Source organism: Eumetopias jubatus, unplaced genomic scaffold (genome assembly GCF_037043125.1).
Source record: "Eumetopias jubatus isolate StellerSeaLion01/CBP00866 unplaced genomic scaffold, mEumJub1_p1.0 scaffold_12, whole genome shotgun sequence".
In the NCBI taxonomy this organism is placed as follows: Eukaryota; Metazoa; Chordata; class Mammalia; order Carnivora; family Otariidae; genus Eumetopias; species Eumetopias jubatus.
In genome coordinates, this window is record NW_028274818.1 from 137,340 (window position 1) to 165,117 (window position 27,778).

Sequence of the window (27,778 nt, forward strand, 5' to 3'; positions counted from 1 at the left end):
AGCCCCAGACCTCCCAGGATGGGCTGGGGGTGCTCACCTGCCTCCTCGGACTGTCTCCTCTCCAGCAGGGCTCTGGGGCCTGGGCTCTGGCACTGCCAAGCTGCTCCCCCCACCCCCCCGCTCAGCTCGGCCAGGACTCCTCCCCGCTTCGCTCCCAGAATCTGTCCCACTCCCCCAGCAGTGCCTGGCTGAGCTGGCTCAGTGGGGAGGTAGTGACTGAGCTCCCTCTTGGCTTAGCCCTGGGGTTGGGCCCTTGTTAAAGGGATACACACCTTTTTTAACACCCCTCCACTCCACCCCAAAGGGAGTGGTGGAAGCAGGCACCCCCCCACACTCCACCCTCCTCGTCCTGCAGGGCCTGAGCAGAAGGAGTCTAGTCGGTGGAGAAGAAAGGGAAGGGCTGTCACCTGGATCACTGGGGGAGCCCAGTTTCAGGGTCCCCCAACAGACAAGTTCAATGAGCATTCCAGGCCAGCCTGGTTGGCCACAGAAACTTCCTTGCTCTTAGGATTTCAGGAGTAATGCCTGATTCCTGTGGGCCCCAGTCAGAAGCCGCAGCAGAGCCTGGCCCCTGGCCTTCAGACTCCCGTTCCGACCACCAGGAGCTGACACCCATTCCTAGGACCTGTCAGGTGCAGCAGAGGATTCTTCTGGAAACACCTCTCCACCCCTTCCCCAGGACACCCAAGGGAATTGGCCAGTGGAGACTTCAGCTCTGGGCACTTGCTCTGTGTCAGGCTCTCTTCTAAGGACTTTATGTGATGTGTCCACTATCCTCTTAACAAATCTGTGAGAGATATGGAGACTCCATTTTACAGATGAGGAAACTGACACTCTGGGAGCATGCCCAAAGCTCCAGAGATAATCAGTAGGAGAGCTGGGCGCAAACCCAGGCTGCTCGGCCTGTTTCTCAGCCCCGCCTTTCCCTTGCTGCCAGTCAGCTAAGGTCCAGCACACCTGGGTCCATAACCGCTTCCCCAGGTGAGCACACGTGGCCTCTCTCTTGTCAGAGGACCAGCCCCTGGGCAAAGAGAAGCCTATCCTTCAGAGAGAACCAGGTCTCCCAACTTGGGGCCTGGGACCCACCCTCCAAGCCAAATCCATGGGGAAAGGTGAGTCCCCCACTCACTCCCGCTGCAACCACCGCAGCCCCACGTGTCCTGGGCCACCAAGGACTCTGCCATTCACCCCAAATCACCTGGGGACCGAGGTGGGGGGTAGATGTCCAGTCAAGACAACATCTTTTCTTTTTCCATTTTTTTATTAATCAAATGATACAAAACAACCATCATCCTTTAAATGCCCAAGCACCCAGCTGGTCCTCTCCCAAAGTCACACCCTCCTCTGCCTCTCCCTCAGCCTGCTCTTTCTCGTCCCCTGCCCTAGGCCAGGGACAGAGTCCTGGGACGAGGCTGGGCAGAGCTGGAGGCAGGAAGGTGTAGCACCAGACAGACAGCTACTGTGTGGGTTGGGGAAGAGATTGGGAAGGGTAGGTTCTCAGAGACCCTTCTTCGTAACAAATACCCAGCCCTATTGCCAGCCCCCTTCTTCCAATCATTTCCGGTAGCCCACCTCCTCTCTGCCCTCCCACCCACCCCCCCCCGAACCAAATTACTTGGCCCTCTCACCACCCTTATCCCTCCAGCATCTCACCACACCTAACCCTGGCCCCCACCCACCCCCGAGCCTCCCTCTGGTGGGGACTCCTGGACCCGGTAGCTCCATGGCGCTCCCAGGGATGAAGTGCACAGAGAGCCCTGGGAAGGGTCACTGAGGACTTGAACCTTGCAGAGGTGAGGCAGGTGCAGACGGGGGAGTCACGTGGTGCAGGTGGAGAGGACTTTTATTTCTAGACCCCAACATCCCCTCAAGAATTCCAGGAAAAGGTTCTCAGCTGCCCCGGACAGGGCTCTCCAGCTTCACACTCCTGGCTGCTTCTCCAATCAGCTCCCAGAAACTCCCAAACTCCAGTTTAGAATCGTTACAGCTGCCCAAGTTGGCAATTTTCTCTTCCAGCCCACAGTTGCTCTGAGGGGAGGGAAGACACCACAGCTCAGCAAGGCAGAACCTCCCGTCTTCCTGCCCCACCCTGCCCGGGGGGCAGGACGCAGGACCTGTGCCTACCTGGCACCGGCAAGGGGAAGGGCTAGGGGTTGTTAGTGCCTGGGGCCGGGCCACTGTGGGTGGGGTCTTGGAGACCTTGGTAGGGAAGTCAAGGTGCTGCCTGGGGTGGGGCCCACTCAGTACCGGCATGAGGTGGGGCAGCTGCTGGGTGACCAGGTCCTGTAGTTCGGAGGCGGTCAGCGTCTCCTTCCCACCCTCCACAGAGTACTGGTGGAAGTTCTTGATGAGGGTCTCAATGGCCCTCTCCACATTGCTGAATTCCTGCGCATCCTGAGGGCAGGGGACATCACCAACATCAGGGAGGCTCCACCCACCCAACAACACCCTGGCTAATGGGGCAGAAGACAGCTGGAAGGCACAGAGGCTCCCACCCACTCCAGAGCCCAGCATCTAGCCCCCCTGCCCCCACTGGCCTCTGCCCTGAGCCACAGGCCAAGCAAGGCTTCCTCCCTGTCAGTGACAGCCTCCACGCAGGATGGGTTCTAGCATGAGGCATAGACACCTCTTCCCAGGAGGGCTCCTTGTGTGGACACATCATCCTGTGTGGACACCAGAGAGGAGGTTAGGTCTTCCAGGCAAGGTCTAGGGTACAAGGCAAGGCCAAGGCAAGGGGGCAGAAGTCAACAGGGACGCAGACCCTCAAGGTGGAGGAGTGGAGCATGGGAACAGAAAGGCCAGCCATGAATGGGCCCACCTCAGCATTGGCGGACCGACACTGTCCCATGGTGCCCGGTGCGCTTGTCCTGGTGAGAGTTGTGTTGTCCTACAGCTGGCTCCAGCGGAGCCGATGGCTCATGGTCTGCCTAGAGAAGGAGGGGGACGGAGGGGATGGGAGGGCTCAGCATTTCTTTCTCAAATATCCCCTCTGGCTGTACCCCAGATATTCTGTGCCTCACTCAGGAGGTCGGCGCCAGCTCCACACGAGGCCCGGCCCCTGTGAAGGATCCAGGCAGGAGCCAAGGTCACAGCCCCCAGGCCCACCATCTAGAGGGCCTCACCCTGGAGCCAAGGTCACAGCCCCCAGGCCCACCATCTAGAGGGCCTCACCCTGGATCAGTCCTCCCACTTCTTCCCACCACTCACCTCTGCTCTGCACATGCGCACGCACACACACCCCCCCAGCCTCTAGGACCTGGCTCCCAGCCCTTCTCCTGGCAGGCTAGGGTAGAATAGCCAAGTGTTGCCGCTGGACAGGGGGCAGCCCATTTAGTTGAAAAGTGCTGTGTCTCCTTACCTGCTGGGAGCTGCTGAGACAGGACGCGAGGAGTTGGCGCACCTGAGCTCAGCTCTTATACCTGGGGGCAGGGAGGGAAGGCAGGGGGCTGGGCCTCCTCCCGAAGCCTCCCCTGCTCTTACTGTCGTCTGGGCTGTGAGCCAGGGGCGTGGGCCCCACCCTCCATTGGCCAGAGCTCCAAGAGCCCGCCCACCCTGCCACTGGAGGGGACCATGAAGGGCTGGGTCTGGATCGCCCCTGGCCCCAGACCAGCAGGCAGAGTCAAGGCCAGAGAAAGGGAAGGGAAGAGTGGGGGCTTGGCAACACTGCGGGGTCAAGCCCGGGAGGAAAAATCCTGGAAGCATTGTAGGGCAGGGAAGTGGAGGGGCTTTGAGAAGGAGAATCAGAGGCTGATCGAGGCAGGGCTTGTGGTCCAGAGGGAATGAGGGACATGTGAATTGAGAGAGGTCCCCAGGGACCACTCTGTACTCTGCCATGTCACACACACGCACTCATACTCCTCCCACCGGGGCCAGTTTGGGTGGTGACACTCATACCTGCAGTCCCCACGGCTGAGAGGTGGGGAAGGAGCCACAGAAGGGCAGCCTGGTAGAGGGGGCCCAACTGAGTGTTGTCCCGACTCCCCTTCAGCTCCCCTCGGCCAGCACGCACATGTGTGAGAGAGACCCAGATGGGTTACCTGGCAGTTAACTACCCCTCCAAACAGGTTGGGCTGCCTACTTCTCCCTCCCTCAGAAAGCCATGCCTTCCCTAACCGCCCCCCCACCCCAATCCAGTGCCCAGGATGACATCCCAGGAAGCCTGGAATGACCCCAGTGGACCTCCTCACCTGATGGGGAGGGGGAAGGGAGAAGGGCAGGCGAGTTAGTGTGGGTCAAGGCAAGGATGGGGGGGGGGGGGCAAAGCCTGAACTCTGAGGTCAGGAGCATGTCTCCCATGCCCCTCCCAGCCTGTCCCTGTGTCTCCTTCTAGGGCTCCCCTGTACTGCTAGAAGTGTCTCCATGAAAAGGCCCTCCCAACAGTGTCTCATCATCCCTGTTCCTCAGAGGGTCTCAATCTGGGGACCCCCTGAGGGGCTCAATCTGAGGGTTTCTCCAAGAGTGCCTCAAACTTGGATCCCACTGAGGAGTCTCAGTCTGGGGGACCCTCCTAGAGTCTCTCGCTGTGGGGAAGCCCCCTGTGAGATCCCCTCTGGAATGTCTTCAGCCAAATGACCCCTCAAAGAGTTGCAGCCTGGGGGTCCTTCTAGGGTCTCTCAGTCTGAGGGCACTTAGATGGAAGGTCTCAACCTAGGACCCTTTTTTGGTGTGTAGTAGGGAGGTTGTCTCAGCCTAAATGTCCCTCTGGAGTAATGGACACCAGACCCTGGCAGTGACAGCCGCCAGAAGGCCTCACCCACTGGGCTGCCCTGCCTCTGCTCCCTCTGGTGGCGGGCAATGCAAACCATACGCCCCTCAAGCCAAGAAGGATGGGGAGAGGGGCACCACCGTCCATCCCACAGTCTTCATACCAGACCCTTGTGTCCATTCTTCTGCCTCAACCCTGCTATGCAGGGAGGAAGGAGAGGAGGGCCTAGTGTTCCCAAGCTGCCCATCCAGAGATGATCCTAGTTCCTCACAGAGGCTATGGAACATCAACCCAGTTCCACCTATTCTTGTCTTTGTGAGCTCGGCCTCTCTAAAATCTGCCTCCTCATCTCTAACATAGGATCTAAAAATAGCACCTCCCTGGAGGGCAGTGGGCCAGGGATGGGCTAGACAGGGGACAGGCAGTAAGGAGGGCGCCTGCTGTGAGGAGCACTGGGTGGTGTATGGAAGTGATGGACCACTGAAGTCTACTCCTGAAATCAATAATACACCATATGTTATTAACTAACTAGAATTTAAATAAAAATGTGGAAAAAAATAGTACCTACCTCAAAGGGCTGTGAGAATTAACTAACTTAACACAGGAAAAGTGTTTAGTACTGTGCCTGGCACATAGCAAGCCCTCAACGCAAGTTCACTGCTATCCTTATCATCCAATGACACAAACCCCAGGAATAAGAAAAGTGGGAGCTAAGGAGGCACCTGGCAGAACAGGACTCACTACACTTGCCCCAGAGATCTGTTCCTTCCTTTCACATACTCATTCATCAACCATTTACTTACTGAGCACCTACCCCGTACAAGACCTGGTGCTAGATGCTGTCGAATCCAAAGACGACTAACATTCCTGGTCCTTAAAGAGTTCATAATTTTTTAAAGACATTTATTTATTTGACAGAGAAAAAGCACAAGCAGGGGGAGCTTCAGAGGGAGAGGGAGAAGCAGGCTCCCCGCAGAGCAGGGAGACGACACAGGGCTCGATCCCAGGACCCTGGGATCATGACTTGAGCCAAAGGCAGACGCTTAACCAACTGAGCCAAACCAGGCGCCCCGAAAGCTCATAATTTTTGGACCCACTCTTGGTTCAGGGCAGAACTTATGCACTGTCTACTCTCAAGAGAAAAAAGAGGGGTAGGGTGGGAATAAGAAACATTTGTGTTTCAAGGAAGAGGCTTTTTTTTGGAGGGAGTGGGGTTCTGCCTGGCTAGCACCGCCCAGCACTATCCTGGTCAGGGCTTTACTTCTTCTGGATCTCCAGGGCCCTCTCCTTCCGGATCTCCTTGGCCAGCAACCCTATCAGTCTCCAGTATTCGTGGAACTTGAGCTCGGAGTCCTGATTCACATCCAAGCTCTTCATCTTCTCATCTAAGGAGCCCACATCCTGAGGAGACACAAAAGGAAAGGGTGGGGTTAGAAGTGAGAGTTCTCAAGACAGGGAGAGAGGCAAGAACTGCTAATCTCCACTCTCTTCATATAGGACCTGCCCCACTGCGGCCCCAGGACAGCGCTGCCACGGTGTCGGGCAGTTAACAACCTCTCCACACTGGCTGGGCTCCAATGGCGGCAGCGGCAGGAGGTAGGGGACCTGACTTGTAGTGTCTGCTGGTGTGTAAACACTCCCACCACGGCTGATTATGAACCACAAACATGGTGTCACTGAACACAGAGCTGGGAAGCCATGCAAACAATGGGCTCTCGCCCACAGGGAGGTGAGCTCCAGCATACCACTGCACCTGTGATTTGCTCAAGGACCCACTCTGGCCATCCTCAGAGCACAGGACACTTGGGGAGCCATGTAGGCACGGACCCACTCTGGGTCCTCAGAGCCTTCTCAGGCCACCTTCCTCCTTCACAGAAAGCTAGAGAAATTCGCAGCCCTAAGCTCCTCCTTTGCATAACCCCAACGTAGTCTCATTTTTTCCAGTTTGGTTATTAGCCTGGTTGATCAGAGGAATGGCAAAGACATGGGGTATCTGATTTTGTCCTTGACGAAGTCTCTCATGACAGGCCTGTGAAATCAAAGGATACATAAACTGGACCCATGATCAAAGGATCTGTTATAGATAAACAATCACAACCAAAACAACCTATTGAACAATGGATCGATGTCAAGCTAGAGAAGGGTGCTGCAGGCAGAGCCTAATGCTCACTATTTGAATCATATTTTCATGAAGGCAGAGAAGACATGCCAAATCCAGAGGGCACAAAGCTAAAGCTAATTCATAGAAAAGCTAAGCAAGACCTTTGTAAAAGCCACAATCATGCCTCTTTCTTTTGTGTTAAGATTTTTTATATTTATTTGGGGGAGAGAGAGAGAGAGCAACCGCAAGTGGGCGGAGAGGCAGAGGGAGAAGCAGACTCCCACTAAGCAGGGATCCCGACATGGGGCTCGAATCCAAGACCCTGGGATCATGACCTGAGCCGAAGGCAGACACTCAATCGATTGAGCCCCCCAGGCGCCCCCACAATCACGCTTAATTGTAAAACAGGATAAGCACTGTCAGTGGAAGGCAAAGATGCCCAGTGTAACATATTGGGAGAGAGGAAAACATACAATTAATCAAGAGAAAGAAATAAAAGGTATGAGTATTAGGAAAGAAGAGGCAAATTCACTTATTATATTAGCACTTATATAATTGCATACCTAGGAAAAACCAAGAGTGACAATGACTAACATTTCAACAATTGTAAGCACTTAATAGTGCTGACTGTTCCAAGGCTTACGCTAAACACAGGACATGCCTTACTTCATCTAACTTCATAATCTGCTGGAATGACAGGGACCTTGTCCACCTTGTTCACCATTGTAACCCCAGTGCCAGGGAGAATGTCTGGCACATAGCAGATGCCTGTTCATCACTGTAACCCAAAGCCTAAGATAGTATCAAGACAAGACATAGTAGATGCTCAATAAATATTGATTGACTAAATGTAATCCAACAAGGACGGTATCATTATAAGTCTATTTCACAGATAAGAAATTAAGGCTCAGAGGGCGCCTGGGTGGCTCAGTTGGTTAAGCGACTGCCTTCAGCTCAGGTCATGATCCTGGAGTCCCGGGATCGAGTCCGGCATCGGCCTCCCTGCTCAGCAGAGAGCCTGCTTCTCCCTCTCCCTCTGCTGCTCCCCCTACTTGTGCATTTGCGCGTACACACTCTCTCTCTTTCGATCTCTGTAAAATGAATAAATAAAATCTTTTAGAAAAATAGTAACAAATGAAATAAAGCACTTAGTCATAAATTAAGAAATCAATTGAGCTTTTGTGAAGAAAAATGAACTGAAGAACATGAGAAAACATGAAGAGAAAAATGTACCCTTTTTTTTGAAAGACTCAATAGTGTAAAGATGTCAATTTTCCCTGAAATATAATTTTATATGGTCCTAATTAAATATCTACAGGATTCTTTTTTTTTTAAGTTTTATTTTATTTTACTCTTTTTTAGTAACCTCTACACCCAACATGGGGCTCAAACTCACAACCCTGAGTTCAAGAGTCACACACTCTTCTGACTGAGCCACCCAGGCATCCCTCTATAGGATTCTTTTTAACATGATTAAACGTTTCTAAAATTCTTCTTGAAAAACAAACTGTGAGATCCACCACAAAATTCTGAAAAATAAGAATAATGAAAGAAAACCAACCCTACAGGTAATTAAGGCATATTAAAACTACAATAATTAAATAAAATTGTTAATAAATAATAAACACATTAATGAAACCCAATAAAGAGACCCAAAATACATATGGGAATTGAATAAATAATAAAGGTGGTATTTCAGCAGCAAAATTTTAATAATAAAATAAATTGTTTTTTTTTTTTAATATATTAAACGGAGAAAGACCTTTCCAAACTTGGCATAAAACACAGCAGCCATTCACTAAAAGTTTGACAGATTTGACTACATGAAAATTTTTTATATTCTTTATGGCAAAAACTGCCAAAAATAAAGTCAAAGGACAAAGGACAAGTTAGGAGAAAATGTTTTCAACACATACAACAGACACAAGGCAAATTTCTTTCTTCTATAAAGAGCTATAATAAATCAATATGAAAAAGAAAATCTCTTAAATAAAAGAAATAAGCAAGCAGTTCACAAAGGATTATACATGTCCATCAAAAAAACTTTTTTTTTAAAGATTTTAATTATTTATTTGACAGAGAGAGACACAGCGAGAGAGGGAACACAAGCAGGGGGAGTGGGAGAGGGAGAAGCAGGCTTCCCGCGGAGCAGGGAGCCCAACACGGGGCTCGATCCCAGGACCCTGGGACCATGACCTGAGCCAAAGGCAGACGCTTAATGACTGAGGCACCCAGGCACCCCTCAAAAAAACTTTTTAATGTTCCATTTCAATCAGAATTCAAGAAGTGTAAATCAGAACAAGGGATCAGTTTCACATATCAGATTAGCAAAAACCAAGTCTGATACGACCCGATTTAGGCAAGGACACAGGGAAATAGGCAATTGTATACACTGTTGGCCTTGAAACCTTGCTTGGGAGGCAATATCCATAAAAATGAAAAACAAACATGCTTTTGACCTAATATTTCTACTGCCACACATTTACCCTAAATATTTTCCTCAAGTATGTAAAGAAACATAAACGAGAATGTTTGCAAAAGAAAATTGGTATGAGAAATATCCATCAATAGAAACTTAGCTACATAAATTTGTTAACCTATATACCATATGTATAGTGCATCATTTTCTTAAAACAGGAAAGTATCCATTTTTTTTAAAGATTTTATTTATTTATTTGACAGAGGGAGAGAGAGAGAACGCACACATGCACATAAGCAGGGTGAGTGGCAGGCAGGGGAGAGGGAGAAGCAGGCTTCCTGCAAGGCAGGGAGCCCTTAGCGGGCAGATCCCAGGACCCTGGGATCATGACCTGAGCCAAAGGCACACTTGCTTAACAGACTGAGCCACCCAGGCGCCCCATGGTTCCATTTTTAAAAAGGTATTTGTAGAACAATAGTTAAGATGCATTTATTCATTTACTCACTCAACAACTCTTACTCTTTTTTTAAACTTTTTTTTTTTTTTTAATTTCACTCACTTGATAGCTGCTCTAAGCGTTGGAGATAAAACAGCGAGCATATTCCTTTCCTTCACGGGACTTACATTCTTGGTAACATGCGAGTGTGTACACGAGTCAGGTTGTGATGGGTGTGTTGTGAAAGAAAATAAAGGGGTAAAGGAATAGAGGACAAGGAAGGTGATCTTTGCATTCTGAGGTGAAGGAAGGCGATGCTGAGGATTTGCCATTTGAGCAGAAATCTGAGTTCAGTGAGAGTAAGACTAGCCAATACCTAAGGAGTGAGCATTTTGGACCAGGAGAGCAAATAAGTGTAAGTAACTTTGCTGCATTTGAGTTTTGCTATAAAGGGGAGCAGAGATAGAAGATGTGACTGGAGGGACTTACAGAGCCAAGAGAGAGGTCTGTTTTGGGTTTTGTTTTGTTTTTTTCCCTTTTTTAAGATGGGAGATATTACAGAACATTGGGAAACCGATCAGAACAATCCGGTGAAGAGGGAAAATTGACGATGTCAGAGAGCGGAGTTAGGACTGAGAGTCCAGATTTTAAGTGGTGCGAAAGAACGGGGTTGAGCAGCAGAGGAGGGGCTGCTGCGGGCAGAGACAGAGGCTGCACGTAACAGGCAGGCAGCATAAACGCTGCTCTGCTTAGATTTGGGGGAACAGCACACAGGAGTTTCCTGATTGCTCTTAATTTTCTCTAGAAAATTCTCAGTGAGAGGAAGAATGTGGAAAGAGGGACTGGGGTTTGAGGAGAGGAAGAGCTGTGACACTGTCATCTGGAAGAGGGGGTCAATGAACCCAGTGGGAAATGGGGCAGAACTGGCAGGCTGTGCCAAGGGCCCCTCGGAGTCTGTGGTTCCAGAATTACAGAGAAACAGGTCAACACTGTGTATCAACTACACTTCAGCGAAAAAATAATAATAAAAATTATAAAGCAGGACAAGTCAACATGGCAGCACCTTTTCCTGAAGCCAGATTCAGCCACACAAGTGCAGAGGCAGAATGGTTCGTAGATGATTGATTGGGTGGTTGTTGTTCTTTTTTTTCTTTGAGAACGGAGATTTTTGCTTTATTTTGGATCTGAGAAAGAATGGTAGACTTAACCCTCAAGTTAATGGAGGTGAAATATTGGACTTAACCTGGGCTGAGATTCTGTCAACCAGCAAAGGGAGAAACAGAATCAAGGGAGTTGAGGGACTGATTGCATGGCTGAGCCTCAGAACCCAGCTGAGTGAGAAGAGACCTGACACGAGGGGCTGACATGGCAAAGGGAACATGACAGGGTCAGGAGACTGACGGTCCCCATGGAGTCGAGGAAATGCGAGAGTGGAGGAACAGAGCTGGAAGGGCAGGAGGTGGTACCCAGGGAAAAGGAGGCTTGAAACTGAGACTCTGGAGGTGGTACATTATTTTGGTAATGACAAGATCTGAAGCAAGAACAAAGGAGTGAGTAGGCTGATCAGAAGCAGGACAGAATCTTTGGAAGCAAGGGGTTGAAGAAGTTGAAAGGCCCAGGTGTGGGATGAATTTTCTGTGTGCAGACTGAGGACCCCGACAAAAGCAGTGAGGAGAAACAGGAAGGCAGGAGCTAAAGGGGGGCAGGTTCCAAGGAGCTTTGCATAGTAGGAAGAAGAAACTAAGATCTGGAAGCAGTGACAAAAAGCTAAGAGGTCACTTCTTGCATTTCCAGGCCCAGAGGGAGTTGGATTTGGAGGAAAAACCAGTCATTATGTGGCAAGGCTACAGGGAATGTTGAACCTCCGGCGGAGTCTCAAGTCTCCTGAGAGAAGAGGAAGGGAAAAGTCTGAGAAGTCTAGAGATATACGGGATTTTGCATATGATAGACTGAGTTTCCAAGACGTGTTTGTTGTTTGTTTGTGGGTTTTTAAATCCATATCCACACACTTTCACGTGCCTGTGAATTCTCAGATAGGGTATAAAAGAAACTTAACAGCCTGCTATGATTAGGCAACTCGTAGTAGATGAAATCTAAACTCCTACTCTGTCCAGCGAGTAGGAGAGGAAGAATGACCTTATCTGGTACATTATAGGGGGGTTCGCCAGAGGGGGTGAGGAGTAGTCAAAGATTACTTACAGGTCCCTCCTACACTGAGGTTCTGTCACTCCATGAACTGGGCTATGATTTTATTTTTGACAAACCCCTTTCTACAGCTGGGCCTCAGTTTCTATACATGTGAAGTGAGGAGTTTGGTCTGTGTTTTCTCTTGGCCTCCTTCCAGCACTGATGGTCTACGACTCTCCTGGAAGCCACCTTTGGGCCCACTCCTGTAGTGGAGAGAGAAGACCAGAGAGGCACAGAGCAGACACAAGCACCCCACAGCTCTGTCTGAGGGGCGTACAAAGTCCAATAACACACGTGTACTCTCATCAACACAGTGTTACCAAGCTACACACGCAGTTACCCACACCCTTATCCACCACATACCTGGGGTCACATTATTGTGCCCGGAAACATCACTTCACATCCACAGTGTCCCACAGCCACTGTCTTCCAAAATCTCAGGCCCAGAGACCCCCACCTACCTTGAGCAAATGAGGCAACTGCTGAGTGGCCAGTTCCCTAAACTCATCGATGCTGAGGCTACCCTTCCGGCCCCCCTGCCCCGCAAAGGTGAAGAAGGTGGTGACCACTGTCTCAATGGCGGCCTCCAGCTCAGTCAGTGGCTCTGCTGCCATCAGGACTCTGTAGGACAGGGAAGGAGAGAAAGGGAGAGTTACAATAGACCAGAATGCCCCTGCCCTGGCATTGCCACCTCAGGTCCCTGCCTGGAAGAAGCATTATGGGCCAGGAGAGAGGGGTCAGGGATGGAGCCTGGGGCAGGGACCAGGAAACAACAGCTCAGTGTAGGTGGGGGAAGGGGTGTTTGCTTCCAGAAACACCATCCTCTCTAGGTCTGAGCCTGGTGGTCCTTTCCAAGTGTCAGTGCCTTAGGGATCCCTCGGTGGTGGCCCTTCGGTTTGGAGACCCCTCTGAGAGGAGGCACTTTGGAGGGGCCCCTCTGTGGCCTTCAGTCCCAAGGGCCCTTTCTTGGAGGCTCACGCGGCCCCAAGGGGTCATGAGGCTGCTTGTCTCCAAGGCTTGTTTGTGCAGGGACCCCGCCCGCCCACACGCTCCCGCCCGCTCTTCCCAGCAGAGAAGCCCGGAGTCAGGCAAACAGCCGGCTGCGGTCAGCCTGCGGTCAGGCCGCAGAGACCCCGCCCCGCAGGGGCAGCGGGCACAAGGCCGAGCCCACTCCTCCAGCCCCTTCCCGCCACTCCCCTCCACGAGGACAGCGGCCGGCCCCCCCCCCAAAGCCTCCCGAACCCCAGTCCGAGCTGGCTCGGGGAGATGCCCGGGAGTCCCGGGGCGGGGGGTGGTGGGGGCGAGGCGCGGGAAGGCGCCCGGCCCCCAGGGTGGGGGGCACGGGACTCACCGCGGCAGGGGGAGGTGGGCGCAGGAGCCGGAGGGCAGGAGGGAGCGGAGCCCCAGCCCAGCCCGGAGGTGTCCAGCTTCTGCCTTGATGCCGGAGGGAGGAGACCGCCCAGGCCCGCCTCTCACCCGCCTCCCGCCCCCCAGCAGCCGGGCGGGGTGCCCGGGTCCCTCCGCCCGTCCCGGCCCACGCGCGCCCCTCTGCAGGGGGCAGGCGGGAAGGCGCCTCCGGGACAGACCCCCCTCCGGGCACCGGGCGTCTGCCGCCCCGGTGTGCTCTGCATCCTAGAGGCCCGAGAGGGAGCCCTGCCCGGGAGTTCGGTCTGAGAAGCACCACAGAGGGCCCTTCCGCATGAGATCCTGAAAAGGACCCTGCAGCCCAAGACCCCCAAGAGTTCCCACACACAGAGGGGAATCCCGCTGAGACCCCCGTGGAGGAAGATTTCCTGGACTGAAATCTCTCAGCGGGGAGTGAGACGCCCAAGATTAAGGGATTCACGGAGCGGTCCCCTCACTGAGACCCCTCGGCAGGATCCTCCCCTTTCCGGCCAGTGCTGGGGTGGGGGTGGGGCGAGGGCTCTCCGTGTCCCTCCCAGGACCTTTCCCACCCCTCTTCCTCCTGGGCCCTGCCTGCTGGTGCCCAGCAGGGAGGGGGGAGGCAACTGAGGCTGGACAAGAAGACACAGGGCAGCCTGTTCTGGCCCAGGAGACAGAGGGCGCCTCTGTCCGCTCTTGGCCCCTTGCCCCACTGGGTGTCTGTCTGTGAAGGGGTGGAGCCAGTGGGGGGGTCAGCGGGGGAAGGACTGAAGACAGGTCTCCCCACACAGCTCCCTTAGCCACATTTGCAGACTCGTCTGTCTGTCCAGAACCTGCTCCCACCTCAGGTCCAGGCTGACAGTGAGTATCCTGCCCCATCTGTGCTAGGTCTCTGCTGTGGCCAGCTTGGGGGAAAGGGGACTTCAGCGGGGCTCCTAAAGCCTGGGGACAATAGCATTCTGCTGCACCGAGGGTCTGGGAGGGGCCTGAGTGACAGCAGTTTGGGATCTGGGGGAGACAAGGTTTGGACAGTAGTGCAGGGAAGCAAGTGAAGGTCAGAGGGAGGTCTGTGGTACTCCTCAGAGAATGAAGAAGCCAGTGGGGAGCCCAGCCACCAAGCTTCCAGGAGATCAAGCCCTCCTACCACAGAGCCCTCAGAGTGCCCTCCCAAGGCTCTCTCAATCTCCCGGTGCTGGGGAAGGGAGCCAGCTCCCACCTTGCTTCCAGGTGGGTAAGAACAAGAAAGCAAATGCAACTGTTGCTTCTGTCCCCACGCCCACCACCACCCAGCCTTGCCAAGGGCTCAGGTCCCAGGGAAGTCTGGGGGTGGCCGAGCACGGACCACGTGAGATCAAGAGGAGGGGGCATTAGGGTACTGTACCCACTCCCAACTTTCCTTTCCCGTGACCTTCCCTTTCTCCTCCCTTTCTTGGCTCAGACTTCCAGACCCCTCTTTCCTTCAAGTCTTTCCCTTTGTTTTCCTGTCTGCCCCCTCCCTGCCAAAGTACTCTCCAAACGGCCCCTACATAAAACCCCAGGTTGCTCAAGGGCTCCAGGCAACCTCTTAAGTGCCGCTCCTGGATGTGGCCAATAACTGAGCCACCAACAGCCCTCCCCCACAAACACCCTTATCCCCTCCATCAGTCCCGGCTGGGGTTCCATCTCCCCAGGTCTCTGTGACAACTGCTTCTCGTGTCCAGAGTTCAGGTGACACTCACAAGGTTCCCATTGTAAAGGTGGAAGGTCATTCGATCAGGGCCCATTGTTCAGCGCCCCAGGCCTGGAGAAACACAAGGACACCTGATCTGAGACACCTGAGCTGCCCCCCGAGGCTGTGGAGGGATGACCGTCCCAAGGCCAAAAGAAAGAGGCCCACCGGCTTGGCAGTTCCCTCTCCTCAACAAAACCCTCCATTTTTCTTTTCTTCTCTCCCCTTGAATTCAGAGGACATACTCAGCCTTTTATCTCCCCCAGCATGTATCAGACCCATTCTCCCACTCCCACGGTCCTCACATCATCCAGGCTGGGCCGAGGCGAGGGAGGGGGCAGCAGCAGGGACAAGGCCCCGGAGGTCTCCTCTCCCTCTCGCTGGGAGCCCTGGCTCTGGGGAAAGGCTTGGTCATTCCTCTCTCCCTTCCCACCATCACCTGATGGAAGGCCTGATTCTGCAGAGAAGTAAGAGGAACCAAACTAGAGGCAACGGAGGTGCACCCCAGGGAAACCCAAGTGACCTGTTCAGGAGAGAGCAGAGCTGAAGGCCCAAAAGAGGCCCCAGTCTGCTGACAGGAAGCTCAGAGGCACTTAGATCCCCGTCCCCACGAAGCCTTGGGCCACTCTGGCTGCCACTCTCTCCATCAGGCCGGCTGAGGGCACCAGACTGGCCCCTTGCTAGGGGTAGACAGCAGAGTCAAGGCTGTAGAGAACGCAGCTCACCACCCGCAGCAGCAGAGCTTAGCTGCGCTAGTCAGGCAGGGCAGGGTAAAAATAGAGCCAGAGGAAGCTTGGCGGTGTCCTGTGACCACCCCTCCTGCCTGCCCCGCCCTCCTTAGTGTCCACCCAGGCAGCCAGGAGCCACTGCAGAGGCCACTGCAGGCCTCTAAAGCCAGCCCAGCTCCAGCTGCTCTACCTCCACGGCCCCAGTCCCTGACTCCCTCTGGCTGGGATACGGATTGAGGGACACAGAGAACAAGCCTGGATTTAGGCCTGTTTGGGTTCCCACATCCCAAAGTCTCAGTGAGAGATAAAATGCAGTGTGGCTCTGTTCTCAGGGTGATTTCAGGTGCAGGACCGGGGCCAGGTCTGAGGGCTCCCCTCCCCCCAACCCTAGATACACTGAGCACGGTCCCCAACTTACTTCCATGGTGGGGGTGGGTAGGTGAGCTGCGCGATGGGCTCTGAGCTGGAGACAGCGATGGAGACTCTCATCAATGTGTTCCATGCCCACTCGGGCAAGGAGGGAGACAAGTACAAGCTGAGCAAGAAGGAGCTAAAAGAACTGCTGCAGACTGAGCTCTCCGGCTTCCTGGACGTGAGCACAGAGCGGGGTACAGGGTGGGATGGGTAAGGGGTGGAGGAACAACTGGGTACCTCCCTACCATCTTCCCACCCTACCCCAACTCACTCCAATCATCTTCTTCTTCTCCAGACTTCTTTCCTCGATTTTTCTTGGTTCAAGACAAAATACCCTAATTTGTTAATCACCTGTTAAGTGTTAGGACCCATGCAGACGCATCATTAAAGAAGGCTCACGGTCTAGAAGGGAAAGACTGACACATGGAAGTAAACCATGAACACCAGGAAGTGATCTGTTCAGGAGAGCCCCCCAAAAGAGGCCCCAGTCTGCTGACAGGAAGCTCAGAGGCACTTAGATCCCCGTCCCCATGAATCCTTGGGCCAGCCACTTAGGAACTACGCAGAGCTTTAACAGAATTGCCAGAAAGGACTTCGGGACAATACTAACCTGACTGAAGTGGGCTTCTCCAAAGAGGTGGCACTTGAGCCATGGATTTCCACTGGAATTTTATTAGGATAAATGTAGACATGTTAGGAGGTATCTGCATGAACAAAAGCCTGGAAGAAAGAACATGGAGCATGCTCAGTAGTTTTGACCAGAGTGAAGGATGCGGAAAAGTAGGCTGCAAATGCTGACAGGGGCCCTATAATAAAGAAGCCAGGAGAAAGTGCACCAGCTTTGGGGTTTTATCAGGCCTGGGCTCCAATTCTGACCCTGCCACCTTCCAGCTGTGTGACTTAGGCATGTTATTTAACCACCAACTGTTAATTTGTTTATTCTCTAGCATGTGAATAATGAAACCTACCTCATACTATTTGTGTTAGGATTAACAATTTTACAAGACAATCCCTGTAAAGCTTCTCTAGGCACTCAACATATGGTAATCGATGTTGGTTATTACTCTGCCTTGTTAAGGGGTTTATTCTGTAGATGACAGGAGGCCACCAGTGTTAGTTTTAAGGAGGGACTCAGAACAGTCCCATAATTAGATGTAGTTCTGCCTCTTGCTCATCTCTGCCTCCTTCTTCCCAATCAGCTACCCCCCTTGCCCCTGATTCAGTACTATTCATCTCCCTATAAACCCACCTCTCCATCTCCTCCCACCACAGGCCCAGAAGGATGCAGATGCTGTGGACAAGGTGATGAAAGAGCTAGACGAGAATGGAGATGGGGAGGTAGACTTCCAGGAGTATGTGGTGCTGGTGGCTGCCCTCACAGTAGCCTGCAACAACTTTTTCTGGGAGAACAGCTGAGCAGACAGCCCCGGTGGGCAGCGCCCTTCCCCCTCACCCCACTTTTCCCTCCCTACACTCCTACCCTTGCCCACCCTCCACCAAGGGCGCAAGAGTAGTGGGCCAAGCCTGCAACTCATCTTTCATTAAAGGCTCTTCTCTGGCCAGCTGCTGTCTGTCTCCTTTGGGGTCTGGGAGTGAGTAAATCAAGGTTGCTCACTCCCAATTCACCTTATTTGGGAAGGGATCTTACTCGGAGAGAGGTCAAGGGGCCATTACATCTTCCTAGCTGAGGAATGCTCAAGGCCCAGGAAGGTAGGTGTTCAAAGTTCCAGCTGCAAAGACAGAAGAATTTCCCTTCAGTCTGCAAAGAATATTTACTGAGGACCTACCACGTGGTAAACATTGTGTAGAAACTGAGGATGTAGCGGTGCACAAAACAAACACGACCCTTACTCTCACACAGGTAAAATCCAGGAAGGATGCCAGACCATTAAACACACACACACGCAAATGCTAGGAAGAAACGAAAGGATCACGATGCACGTATATGCAGAAGGGTTGAAGATGTGTTCATTCACTCATTCCTCAAACATCTGAGTACTTTTATTGTGTACCCAGGCATAAGAAAAATCCTGTGTAGGTCTGCATCGAAGCGCACGGGACTGGCAGATGGGGAGGACATGGAAGGGGGAGCAGGGACACAGAGACACCCCCCCATAGGGATTTCACAATGTTCAGCACGAGAAAAATGACGCACAGGCATTGGTGACTGGCGTAAGATCCGGGGCGCCTATGGCCCTTCACAGCTCGGAGAGAGCCCGCGTCCGGCACCGGGGCCCAGGGGCTCGGAAAGAGGCACCGAGGCAAATCCCGCGTACAGAGTTGTAGATGGTCGCCCTTGGCTGGGGCGGGGCGCCGCGACATCTCCCTCCCCGAGACCGAAACTGCTCTCAGGGGTCCCGGTTACAACCACCCTGCCTGGACCGACAACCTCCAAGACCACCAAACGCGAGCACTGGCCTCGCCCCTCCGCGGCCGGGGCGGAGTGTAACTCAGCCCCCGCCTTTGCTAAAGCCCCGCCTTTCCCCGGGGCTCCGCCCCAAACCCCGCGCAGGCGTCGCGCTCACCTTCTCCCATCACCCAGCTGGGCGCGGGTCTGACGCCTGGCGTAATTGCGTCGACGCCATTTTAGCCGGTCCCACTCGGCTCTGGGCGTGGCGGCCATTTTGTTTTGGGCAGCGAGCGGGAGGCGGCGGCGGCGGCGGCGGCGGCTGTGGGGGCACCCACGCAAGGCAGGAAAGGGCAGGCCGGGCGAGCAGGCGGACCGGCCGACCGGACAGCCGGCTGGCGACAGCGAGCTAACCTAGCAGCCTACCGCTTACACCTCCAACCAACCGCCCACCAAGTCAACTCAGGTTCCGCCGGGCCCCGGCCCGCGCGCCGCAGCCGTGGTGGCAGCCCCGGGAGGCGCACTGGCGTCCGTTTCCTTCGGTGCGTTTCCGTGGCGAGGGGGGAGTGGCGGCGCGGCACGGCGGGCCCCGGGGGGCGGAGCCGGCGGCGGCGGGGCGGGGTCCGGGCGGGGTGCTCCGTCCGCGCGGTCGCCGGGCCCCCGCCCGGGCGCCCCCTCGATGGGTGGCGCCGGAAGCCGTCCTCGACACGGGTCTGCCTGCGCCGTGTGCCCAGGTCGGGGGCTCTCGGTGCGGGCTGCGTGTGAGGAGCGGCGAGGCGCCCTCGGCCCACCCCCAGGCCTCACGGCCGAGACCGGGCCTCCCTCGGGGGGTGGGGAGGGGGGTCCGCGTTGCTTGTGTTCCCGAAAGCTCCCTGCGGCCCCGGCCGGAAAGGGCTAGGCCGCCTTGAGGGCCGAACTTGCCTTGCTTTGGCTTGGCCTGGGTCCGCCGTTGGGGCGCGGTGGGTGCGCTCTGTCCTGCGGCCTTGAGGTCCGTTCGCGGTCACTGGTGTGGATGTGGCCGCCGGAAGGAGCCTTGGCGGGGCCTTCGGGAGCCCTGGCACAGGCCGTTTGCTTTCGCCCCTTGCTGGGCCGGGGCTCTGATGCAGAAACGAGGGGCCCTCGCTCTGATTTGCTCCTTCTGCCCTGTTGTCCCTTGTAGATTCTCGGGATCTGAAGATGGCTGCACAGTCAGCGCCGAAAGTTGTGCTAAAAAGCACCACCAAGATGTCTCTAAATGAGCGGTGAGGCAGCCAACAGCAACTTCAGCTCGTTGATAAGAAAACATTACTTAACTTGGCCCTGGGGTCCAGTGCACAAAAACCAGTTTTAAACTAAATACCAACAGAAGGCTACAGACCTCTGTTTTTAGTTGGATCTTATGTGGTACACAAAACACATTGGGCGGTTGTTTCAAAACCCCTCCTCAGTAGATTTTTATGTTAAGCTGTCTGACACATTTATCTGGTGGGATGTATTTTAAAAGACTCCTCACACCCTCCCTCTTCTTCACATTTTTTTACGTTGATACAGGGGTGGTGCAGCTCGGTAGCATGGAACCTTGGCTGCAGTAGGTTTGCTGCCCAGTCCGAGGCCAGCAGTGTTGTGTCTGGCCTGTAAGAGGCAGGTAGCAAGCTGTGGATATGTCCAAAGGCCCTTGAATGCCATTCTTGGGCCTTGTAAGAGGCACTCGCTTTGCTCCATTTCTCTTTCTTTCAGTCCTGCTTTTAGTTTGTTTCTGTGTTGGATTCTTTTACAATTAAGTGTTCTTTTTTGTGCCATTAACCTTATTTGACAGGAATAACAGAGGAGTGTCTTCACAAGCTGTTGAGTGATTAAAGTAATCTGATTTTCTCAGAAGTAATCGCTTGGAGTTAGGAAAAGTAATCCTTTGAGACTAAGAAAATTTAAGGTACTTAAGGTACAGATTTTATTTCCCAGAGCTCTGTATTGAGTGCCTTTCACCAATGATTTCACTTAGTTGATGTTAGACCCCTGAAAGAGTTACTTGATTTTTTTTTTTTTCTTTTTTGAAGCATATGTGCTGCTTCTTATCTCTTAGGGTACGATATAGTGATTCTCCACGTTTACATGTTACTAAGCAAATAATACAAATTACATAAGGAAATAAGATACACTCCTATAATTCATATGGGTGTACTATTTCCGTGGGCTCTGAAGATGCTCTAGTCCTTCCTTATATTTGTTCTTACAGTGCACCCTCAGGTTCCCCCAAGATTTTGGCTTTCTTTGTTTGTCTTTGAAACTACATTTTCTGTCTTTTGTTGTCATCATATCTGCTTACTGCGTGTTTTTCATACCTTCCACCTCTCTTAAAAGCCGTTACCTGAGCCCTTGTTACCACTTTTGATTGAATGTGCTGCACCTAGCTGCGTTTCTGAGTTTCTGATTCTTGCAAGTTTGTGGAAGCAGAGGAGTCTTTAACCCACTTCAGCCTTGATCTAAGTGTACCACTTTACTTAAAGTTCGTGGGATCTGGAGCTCCTGGTCTAGCAAGCCATGAAAATGCCAATAAATGTTTTGTAATAAAGCTTTTATTTAAACATCCATTCTGTTCGACCTTGAAGCTTTACTAATATGCTGAAGAACAAACAGCCGATGCCAGTGAATATTCGGGCTTCGATGCAGCAACAACAGCAGCTAGCCAGTGCCAGAAACAGAAGACTGGCCCAGCAGATGGAGAATAGACCCTCTGTCCAGGCAGCATTAAAACTTAAGCAGGTGAGAGGATGGGTCTTTATGCTGCAGAAGCAGCTGGTGATCTCTGTCAGGCAGTCCACTGAGGCTGTCAGGACATGAAGGATGATTGCAAGGTGGCTCAGGGCAAAAGCAGAAACTTCTCTGGAGGAAAGAGAAGTTCAGAGAATTCCCATTTTGTCAGGTACCAATAAGTAACTTTTTGTTGTCTTTCTCTTTTAGGTAGTTTGCCATCAGTGTGGCCTATTTCTGTGTTATCAATGAGCATATTAATCTCTTTTTTTCTGATCCTTTGCCCTTAAAATCAGTTCACTGGATTTTACCACAAAGAAATTTTGGTTTCTGTTTTAGATGACCTTCTGAAAATCCTTTATTTATTCCATGTTAAATGACTTACAAAAGAGGGAAATAATCTTACTCTTTCTCCCACAGCATAGGAAGTCTGAACAGCCTTAGCCAAAGATTTCCGATGCTAAAATATAGAAAGAGTAGGGTGACCTTCATCTCCACATCACCTAAGTTTTGTCAATAAAATAGAGGGAGAGCATTGAATAATTAATTTAAGAATTAGTAGGTTCTCTGTCAAATTTCCAGTAAGAGGTAATCCTTATTCAGACCTGAAATAAAACCTGCTCTTTATTATTCATAGACTTTATATGCAAGTCCGGACAGTGGCTGTGGAAGGATATGTCCAAGCTGTGGCTGGGCGTCTGGAGGGCGATGCCATGCAACTGTAAGGACTTTAACTGGTAGCACTGCATGGCTGTGCATAAATTCGGCAGTTAAATATAACACCCTCCCACCCCCACCCTGAACTGTTGGGCTCACTGACCAAAAATAAACAAGGCCTTCTGCTTCAGCCGCCTTAAGCCATGGAGTTCTGTATTTGTCCCTGACTCAGGAAAGCAGTGAAAAGGGCCCCACCATTTTCCAAGAGTAGCTATTATAAATTGCTGAAGATAAGTCTCTGACACATCATTCCAAAGGACCTTTCTAGAAGAAGCCTTAAGTATAGGCTGGGCAGAAAGTTGCCTCTGGAGCAGAACTATCTGAGAGAACTTTCCATAGTGAAGGAAATACTCTACATCTGCTCCCCAAATATGGTAGCCACTAGCCAAGTGTGACTGTTGAGCACTCAAAATGTGGCTAGTGTGATTGAAGAGCTTTTTAAATTTTATTTACTTGTAATTCAAATAGCCACATGTGGCTAGTGGCTTCCTTAGCACACTGCACAGCTCTGGAGTGAAAACTAGATGGTATAGTAACATCTTTTAAGCTTGCTGACTGTGTTAGAGACTACTGTTGCTGGCAACAAAGGATTAGGAAGGGAGAACTTCTAAGCACTGTGCATTCTCCTCTGAAGCACGGATTTTGGGAGAATATACTCCGGATCATCGAACAGAAGGGATTTGTAGCATGAAGTCCTGAACTCCTACTAATTGTGTGCTGTCGGGAGTGATGCGACAGGCTCTTCAGGTTGGTTATGTGTAGGTGTTCAGAGCCTGTCCCTCTGCTTAGAAGCAGTTTATTATCTTGTGCTAGAAAGCTAATAATTCACAGCATGTGGTCGCAAAAAAAAAAAAAAAAACATTGGTAAGCCATTTATGGGTGAAGCCTGAGGATACACAGAATTTATTTTCATTCGTACTGACTGATGGCTTTATAGGAAAACAGGTTTGCTGGGGCCTTGGTTGTGTTCAAGGCAACACAGTTACCTTTCCTTTGAAGGAATTTAATTCGCTGAGATGTGGTCTTACTAGTTTCCTTGAGGGACAGATTACTGAAAACCTCCATTAGTGGTATGTCCTTATTCTCAAATACAGCCCTGAGTTTTGTGATTATATCACCTGTCTTAATTCTAATGAAAGTTAACTTTCTCTCTGGAGATATATTTGCGTATTTTGAATTAAAGGTTATTGTACTGGCTTAATGGAGCTGTTTGCAAGGGGAGACATGGAATTAATAGCAATTTAAGAAATGTAAGGAAAGGAGGTTTGACTTTCTTGTGTTTATTTACATCTTAAGGTAAAAAGTGGACCGTCTGGAGATAGATACTCAGAGGAAAAATGGAACACACTGGCCTCTTTGACTGAAAAATCAAATCTTGTTTTTAAGTGACACGAATTCAAATGAACTTAAAATTTAAAATATTTCCCAGAGTGTGATGAACTTCCTATGGTGTTTGAGTAAGCCTTTGAAGACAGTGGTAGTCCTTGGGCAAGTATGAATCAAGTCGTATTGTTGTCAACCTGTGGTTCAAAAACAGAATCCAGGATTTGAAATACGGGGTCCTTACTAAAGCTTAAGTTCCGAGGAGTGGTGTATGGCTTCTGTAGCCAAACTTAGGTAATTTGTGTTGATGCCAATGTCACAGGACCATAATTTAGCTTTCATAAAGGCTCTGGATCACAATTCTGCTTCTTTTATACCACGTCCCGAGGCAAAGGCTAGTTTCTGGTTTAGGATCTTTGTGCCATATACAGCAGGTTTATCTCCCTCCACACAGCCATCTCACTTGCTTCTTTTTCTCTGCACTTGGAGTTGCTGAATGCCACTAGAATGCTTTTTTGATCTCAATCCCCCAACACCTTTTCTTCCAGAAGAGCTTAAAGCAGCGCCTGGGTAAGAGTAACATCCAGGCACGGTTAGGCCGACCCATAGGGACCCTGGCCCGGGGAGCAGTCGGAGGACGAGGCCTGCCCATAATCCAGAGAGGCTTACCCCGAGGAGGACTGCGTGGGGGACGTGCCACCAGAACCCTGCTTAGGGGCGGGATGTCACTCCGAGGTCAGTGCTGTGTACCTGGTGATTCTTGGGCCTACCCCTCCCTTTTCTCTTGGGCTGCTTATGGACACATTTGTTTTAACATCTTGAAGCCTGAATTTGTATTAATATAATTAATAACTTTTGAAATCACATATTTTTAATAGTGCTGCATGTCTTTTCTCGATACCATTCCCTTTCTGATAATGTGCAATGGTGAGAGGCTATGACCTGCGTAACGACAGGTAATTCATGTCATCTCCATTCCGTCTAAACACCCTGCTGCTGCTTGAATCAAAGCACATGCAAGTTCTAGAAATAAGTCAGCTCTAAGAAATATTTGGTCCCTTGGCCTGTATCTTAACTAACCATCTCTGTGCTAGTGAAATACACTGTAATATTTGGAAAAGAGAGGACAAGTGGACCCATAGCTACATGTTACATTTTGGGCACTGTTAACACTGTTCCCTGTGTTGTTCTTGTCCCTTGTAAGAATGTGTTGAGAGCAGGAACCATATCATTTATCTTTAAATCTACAGTAATGCTAGGCATTTACCTGATTATTCAATAGATATTTATTATAATGTACTTAACTAATTAACTCCCAGCTTCTTCCAAAAATGGGTTTGTGGTCAGACTTGTTGAATTGATTGAATAAAGAGCAGTTTGATCTATCTGTTCACACTTGGTGTACAGCTTGTCCCACCCAACCTAAAAATTAACTGAATTAACTCTCATTTAACCCTCACCGCCTTCCTTTGGTTAGAGTCTACTTTGTCTCTCTTGGATTTACCTGCATATACATTGTATGCCTCCTCTCCAAGGTCAAAACCTGCTCCGAGGTGGACGAGCCGTAGCTCCCCGAATGGGCTTAAGAAGAGGTGGTGTTCGAGGTCGTGGAGGTCCTGGGAGAGGGGGCCTAGGGCGTGGAGCTATGGGTCGTGGCGGAATCGGTGGTAGAGGTTAGTCAGCTACCAACTTCAGAGAATAGCTCCCCCTTATTTCTCTCCCTTCAAAACTCAGAGCCACCTTTCTGCACAGCTTCAAGTCATAGGCAGGCTTATTTGTTTGTCTTGTTTTGTTTTTTGAAACTGGCTAATTTTCTAAATTCACATGCTGGTAGTGCAAAAAGTCTGTCATGGGTTGTCTAAGAGCCAGTCAGGTACACATCAGAGCCAGATTATATTCAGTCTTTTTCCACGTTCTTACAATTTAAATCATATTATTAAAATGACAGGATGGTCAGTTTGAGGTTTTACCTTTCTGTGTCCCTGCCCCACCACCACACACCCTATCCCATAGTTCAAAACCCCACTTTGAATCTAAGAATAAAGAAGAGGGAGATGTACAGAAATGAAGCTGAGTTAAAAAGGATGATGAGATTGGAGCTGGATATTGACTTTGAAGCCAAGTAAAGTCAAGGGTAGTTTCTGTCTACAGGAAATCAGAGATTTTTTTTTTTTTTTTTTTTTTTGGTCAAAGTAGAAAGCAAGAAGGTACCGTGTCAGTTAACTGACTGACTTTTGTTGATAATGTTACCTTTGAGACTTAGTGATACTTGTTTTGTGACCTCATGACCCAGATGGAAAAGAATTTAATGGTGTTGCTGTCATTAATCCAAATCTCGGAGTTTTCTGATTTTAGAGCTTGGTGGAAAACTCTCAACAACACCTGTCCAAGGGGGTAGAAAATCTATTCCTGTAGCCCCTGTGAATATCTGCTTTGGTCCTTTTATAGTGTGTGGTGGGTCTTGTATAATTTATGACCTTGAGATTGCCAAAGGATAATAATTGTTAGGAAAGGAAATTTGATAGCCAAGGACTTGGTTTCTTCTCTCCCATGATATTGTTGGCTTAATGAGTGAAGTACAGGCTAGTTTGGGTTTCAGGATGAAATAGTACATTTCCACATTATCTTGACTCTTGACCTGGTTTCTGAGAGAGCATCACAGGCTGGGCGGGGGGGGGTGTCTAAAAAAGTTTTTCAAAAAGCTGCATATGTTTTGTTAAGTGAATTGAAACCACCTCTCAGATAACCATAATTATAAGGTGACTAGAATCTGAGATAGAATTGGCTGGGACTACTCTAAATATATCCCCTGTCTTCTCACTTCGTTCCTATGTCAGAATAACTCCTCAGTCTCCCGATGTGGGGTCAGCTCATTAGGTTTAATAAATTTGAGGAGAGATGAACTAATTTTCCAGAAAGATCTTCAATAAGGCTTACTTTAAAAACTATCTAGCCCTGCACCCGTTTCTCTGTGCCCTTGTTACTTCCTCCCTAAGTGAGGTTATCTATAGTGTATTTTAATTATGAGCTTACAGTGGGTTTCAAACTTGAGATAATTTCTTTGTTTTAGGAGAGGTTGAGATTCTTTTAATTGTCAGTTACTTTCCCTTTGTCAACAGAATAAAAAGTCTTTAGCATTTAGAGATGAGCCTGTAAACAGGGATTCATTATGTGTGCTTTCCATGTGTTGCTTTCTACCCAGTGTGTTTCCTGTTTTTCCAGATTTCTCCTCTTTGCCCTGCCCTTTCAGCCTTTCTCAGCTAGGCCCTGCTGCTCTGAGGGGCATTTGCCGTAACACCCATTAAACCTACTTGTAACTGTCTCCTTTTTTTCCCCTTGGGCCAGGTCGGGGTATGATAGGTCGGGGAAGAGGGGGCTTTGGAGGCCGAGGCCGAGGCCGTGGACGAGGGAGAGGTGCCCTCACTCGCCCTGCACTGACCAAGGAGCAGCTGGACAACCAGTTGGATGCATACATGTCGAAAACAAAAGGACACCTGGATGCCGAGTTGGATGCCTACATGGCACAGACAGATCCAGAAACCAATGATTGAAACCTGCCCACCCTCCTGTGAGAGACTCTTGTTCAAAAGTCACCACATCTGTAAATGACCTTGAGATAACAGATGGAGAAGAAACCTGATTGATGCTGGAAGGACCTATCACAATGGGCTATGGACTTAACTCGCCACCAGTTTGTGCATTTAGTGTGTTCCTTTTAGTTTTTTGATACTGTGTTGTATGAAACCCTTTTTTCCTCTGACTTGGGTTTTATTTTGTTGTGTTTGGGGTTCCCCCCCCCCCAATCGCTCTGACTTCTCTTTGAACATGAATGTGGTGGTCTTGTGGCTAGAAATCCTCTTCCCACCTCTGCCTCCCTTCATCTGTCAGATGCTCTCGTGTTCCAACGTTTCCTCTTATCATCTCTTTGTCCCCACGAGAAAAGCCCCAGAAAGAACCCATCAGTGTTCCTTCCTGATGCCTGGGTTTCTGAGACATGGTTCTGTTCTACATGATCTTTAATATAAAGCCTCTTAGAAGTGTTTAGAAAATGTGGAGCTCAAATTCTGCCACATTGATACATTAGTGTAGTAAATTAGGGACACTGACGTAGCCACAGGGCCACATAACAGGTTACACGTGGTAACACCTCTGATTTGATTAAAGTTACTTCTGTGTACATTGACACCACATAATGAGTGTGCTGGGCTGGGTGTGTGCATTTTCTACCCTGAAATGAGATGTATAAACTTAGCTCTTGGCCTTGTATCCTGTCCAAAGAGCTACTGTTGGGTTGGCTTACACTTGTAATAGGAAATGGCCATTTGGTTTGGCAGATGCTTCAGAGAAAGGGATAGAATGATGGCAGATACCTTTTTGGAGCCAGAACATACCCATGCTGGAATGCTATTGTCCTTATGTTTATCCCAAACCAGTCCTGGGCTTCTCCATTCACTGGCTTTGTTTGGTCCTCTTTTTATTTCCCTTTGAAGGTTTAAGTTCAACTATATTCTGTCAGCTGTTCCAGTTTTCAGTGGAATCTTGTATTTCTGGTTCATCATAACAAGAAATCATTCTCAAATCTA

The 27,778-nt window shown here is 50.5% G+C and overlaps 4 protein-coding genes across 20 annotated transcripts; 2 read left to right on the forward strand and 2 right to left on the reverse strand.

Annotated features, from left to right (window-relative positions):
- Positions 1-1,697: 1,697 nt before the first annotated feature.
- Positions 1,698-5,500, reverse strand: S100A14 (S100 calcium binding protein A14). 2 transcript variants are annotated; one of them, XM_028090049.2, is made up of 4 exons: positions 3,895-5,500; positions 2,819-2,927; positions 2,248-2,394; positions 1,698-2,028 (listed from the first exon to the last, which is right to left on the reverse strand). In XM_028090049.2, exons 2-4 carry the CDS (start codon positions 2,846-2,848, stop codon positions 1,891-1,893), a joined length of 315 nt encoding a protein of 104 aa, XP_027945850.1. In that variant the 5' UTR covers positions 2,849-2,927; positions 3,895-5,500; the 3' UTR covers positions 1,698-1,890. The 2 variants fall into 2 exon arrangements, with proteins under 2 accessions (XP_027945850.1, XP_087873037.1); XM_088016911.1 differs by having other exon boundaries at positions 2,248-2,927.
- Positions 5,501-5,591: 91 nt separating this feature from the next.
- S100A13 (S100 calcium binding protein A13) lies at positions 5,592-18,984 on the reverse strand. 12 transcript variants are annotated; one of them, XM_028090345.2, is made up of 9 exons: positions 18,607-18,984; positions 17,708-17,811; positions 16,692-16,801; positions 16,353-16,497; positions 16,086-16,253; positions 15,245-15,396; positions 14,950-15,011; positions 12,310-12,469; positions 5,592-6,106 (listed from the first exon to the last, which is right to left on the reverse strand). In XM_028090345.2, the coding sequence occupies exons 7-9, from the start codon at positions 14,958-14,960 to the stop codon at positions 5,963-5,965; spliced, it is 315 nt and encodes a 104-aa protein (XP_027946146.1). In that variant the 5' UTR covers positions 14,961-15,011; positions 15,245-15,396; positions 16,086-16,253; positions 16,353-16,497; positions 16,692-16,801; positions 17,708-17,811; positions 18,607-18,984; the 3' UTR covers positions 5,592-5,962. The 12 variants fall into 12 exon arrangements, with proteins under 12 accessions (XP_027946146.1, XP_027946147.1, XP_087873039.1 ...); XM_028090346.2 differs by having other exon boundaries at positions 14,950-15,396; XM_088016913.1 differs by lacking the exons at positions 14,950-15,011; positions 15,245-15,396 and having other exon boundaries at positions 17,730-17,811.
- On the forward strand, positions 13,993-17,636 carry S100A1 (S100 calcium binding protein A1). Of its 2 annotated transcripts, XM_028090348.2 has the most exons (3): positions 13,993-14,092; positions 16,107-16,259; positions 17,354-17,636. In XM_028090348.2, the coding sequence occupies exons 2-3, from the start codon at positions 16,119-16,121 to the stop codon at positions 17,495-17,497; spliced, it is 285 nt and encodes a 94-aa protein (XP_027946149.1). In that variant the 5' UTR covers positions 13,993-14,092; positions 16,107-16,118; the 3' UTR covers positions 17,498-17,636. The 2 variants fall into 2 exon arrangements, with proteins under 2 accessions (XP_027946149.1, XP_087873047.1); XM_088016921.1 differs by lacking the exon at positions 13,993-14,092 and having other exon boundaries at positions 16,098-16,259.
- On the forward strand, positions 18,674-27,778 carry CHTOP (chromatin target of PRMT1). 4 transcript variants are annotated; one of them, XM_088016910.1, is made up of 7 exons: positions 19,070-19,162; positions 19,588-19,669; positions 21,014-21,167; positions 21,793-21,876; positions 23,744-23,930; positions 24,731-24,868; positions 26,541-27,778. In XM_088016910.1, the coding sequence occupies exons 1-7, from the start codon at positions 19,108-19,110 to the stop codon at positions 26,744-26,746; spliced, it is 906 nt and encodes a 301-aa protein (XP_087873036.1). In that variant the 5' UTR covers positions 19,070-19,107; the 3' UTR covers positions 26,747-27,778. The 4 variants fall into 4 exon arrangements, with proteins under 4 accessions (XP_027946142.1, XP_087873036.1, XP_027946140.1 ...); XM_028090341.2 differs by lacking the exons at positions 19,070-19,162; positions 21,793-21,876 and adding an exon at positions 18,674-18,970; XM_028090339.2 differs by lacking the exon at positions 21,793-21,876 and having other exon boundaries at positions 19,074-19,162.

Excerpts from the sequence above, each read along its gene's own strand:
- CHTOP (XM_088016910.1), top strand. The coding sequence starts at position 19,108 with ATGGGTGGCGCCGGAAGCCGTCCTCGACACGGGTCTGCCTGCGCCGTG. Across the intron at positions 19,163-19,587 it reads TGCCTGCGCCGTGTGCCCAG|ATTCTCGGGATCTGAAGATG; the intron begins GTCGGGGGCTCT and ends TGTCCCTTGTAG. Across the intron at positions 19,670-21,013 it reads AAGATGTCTCTAAATGAGCG|CTTTACTAATATGCTGAAGA; the intron begins GTGAGGCAGCCA and ends TCGACCTTGAAG.
- S100A14 (XM_088016911.1), bottom strand. The coding sequence starts at position 2,514 with ATGCTGGGCTCTGGAGTGGGTGGGAGCCTCTGTGCCTTCCAGCTGTCT. Across the intron at positions 2,029-2,247 it reads AGCTGCCCCACCTCATGCCG|AGCAACTGTGGGCTGGAAGA; the intron begins GTACTGAGTGGG and ends CCCTCCCCTCAG.
- S100A13 (XM_088016914.1), bottom strand. The coding sequence starts at position 16,156 with ATGAGAGTCTCCATCGCTGTCTCCAGCTCAGAGCCCATCGCGCAGCTC. Across the intron at positions 12,470-16,085 it reads TACCCACCCCCACCATGGAA|AGTCCTGATGGCAGCAGAGC; the intron begins GTAAGTTGGGGA and ends CCTGTCCTACAG. Across the intron at positions 6,107-12,309 it reads AGTTGCCTCATTTGCTCAAG|GATGTGGGCTCCTTAGATGA; the intron begins GTAGGTGGGGGT and ends GTGTCTCCTCAG.
- S100A1 (XM_028090348.2), top strand. The coding sequence starts at position 16,119 with ATGGGCTCTGAGCTGGAGACAGCGATGGAGACTCTCATCAATGTGTTC. Across the intron at positions 16,260-17,353 it reads AGCTCTCCGGCTTCCTGGAC|GCCCAGAAGGATGCAGATGC; the intron begins GTGAGCACAGAG and ends CTCCCACCACAG.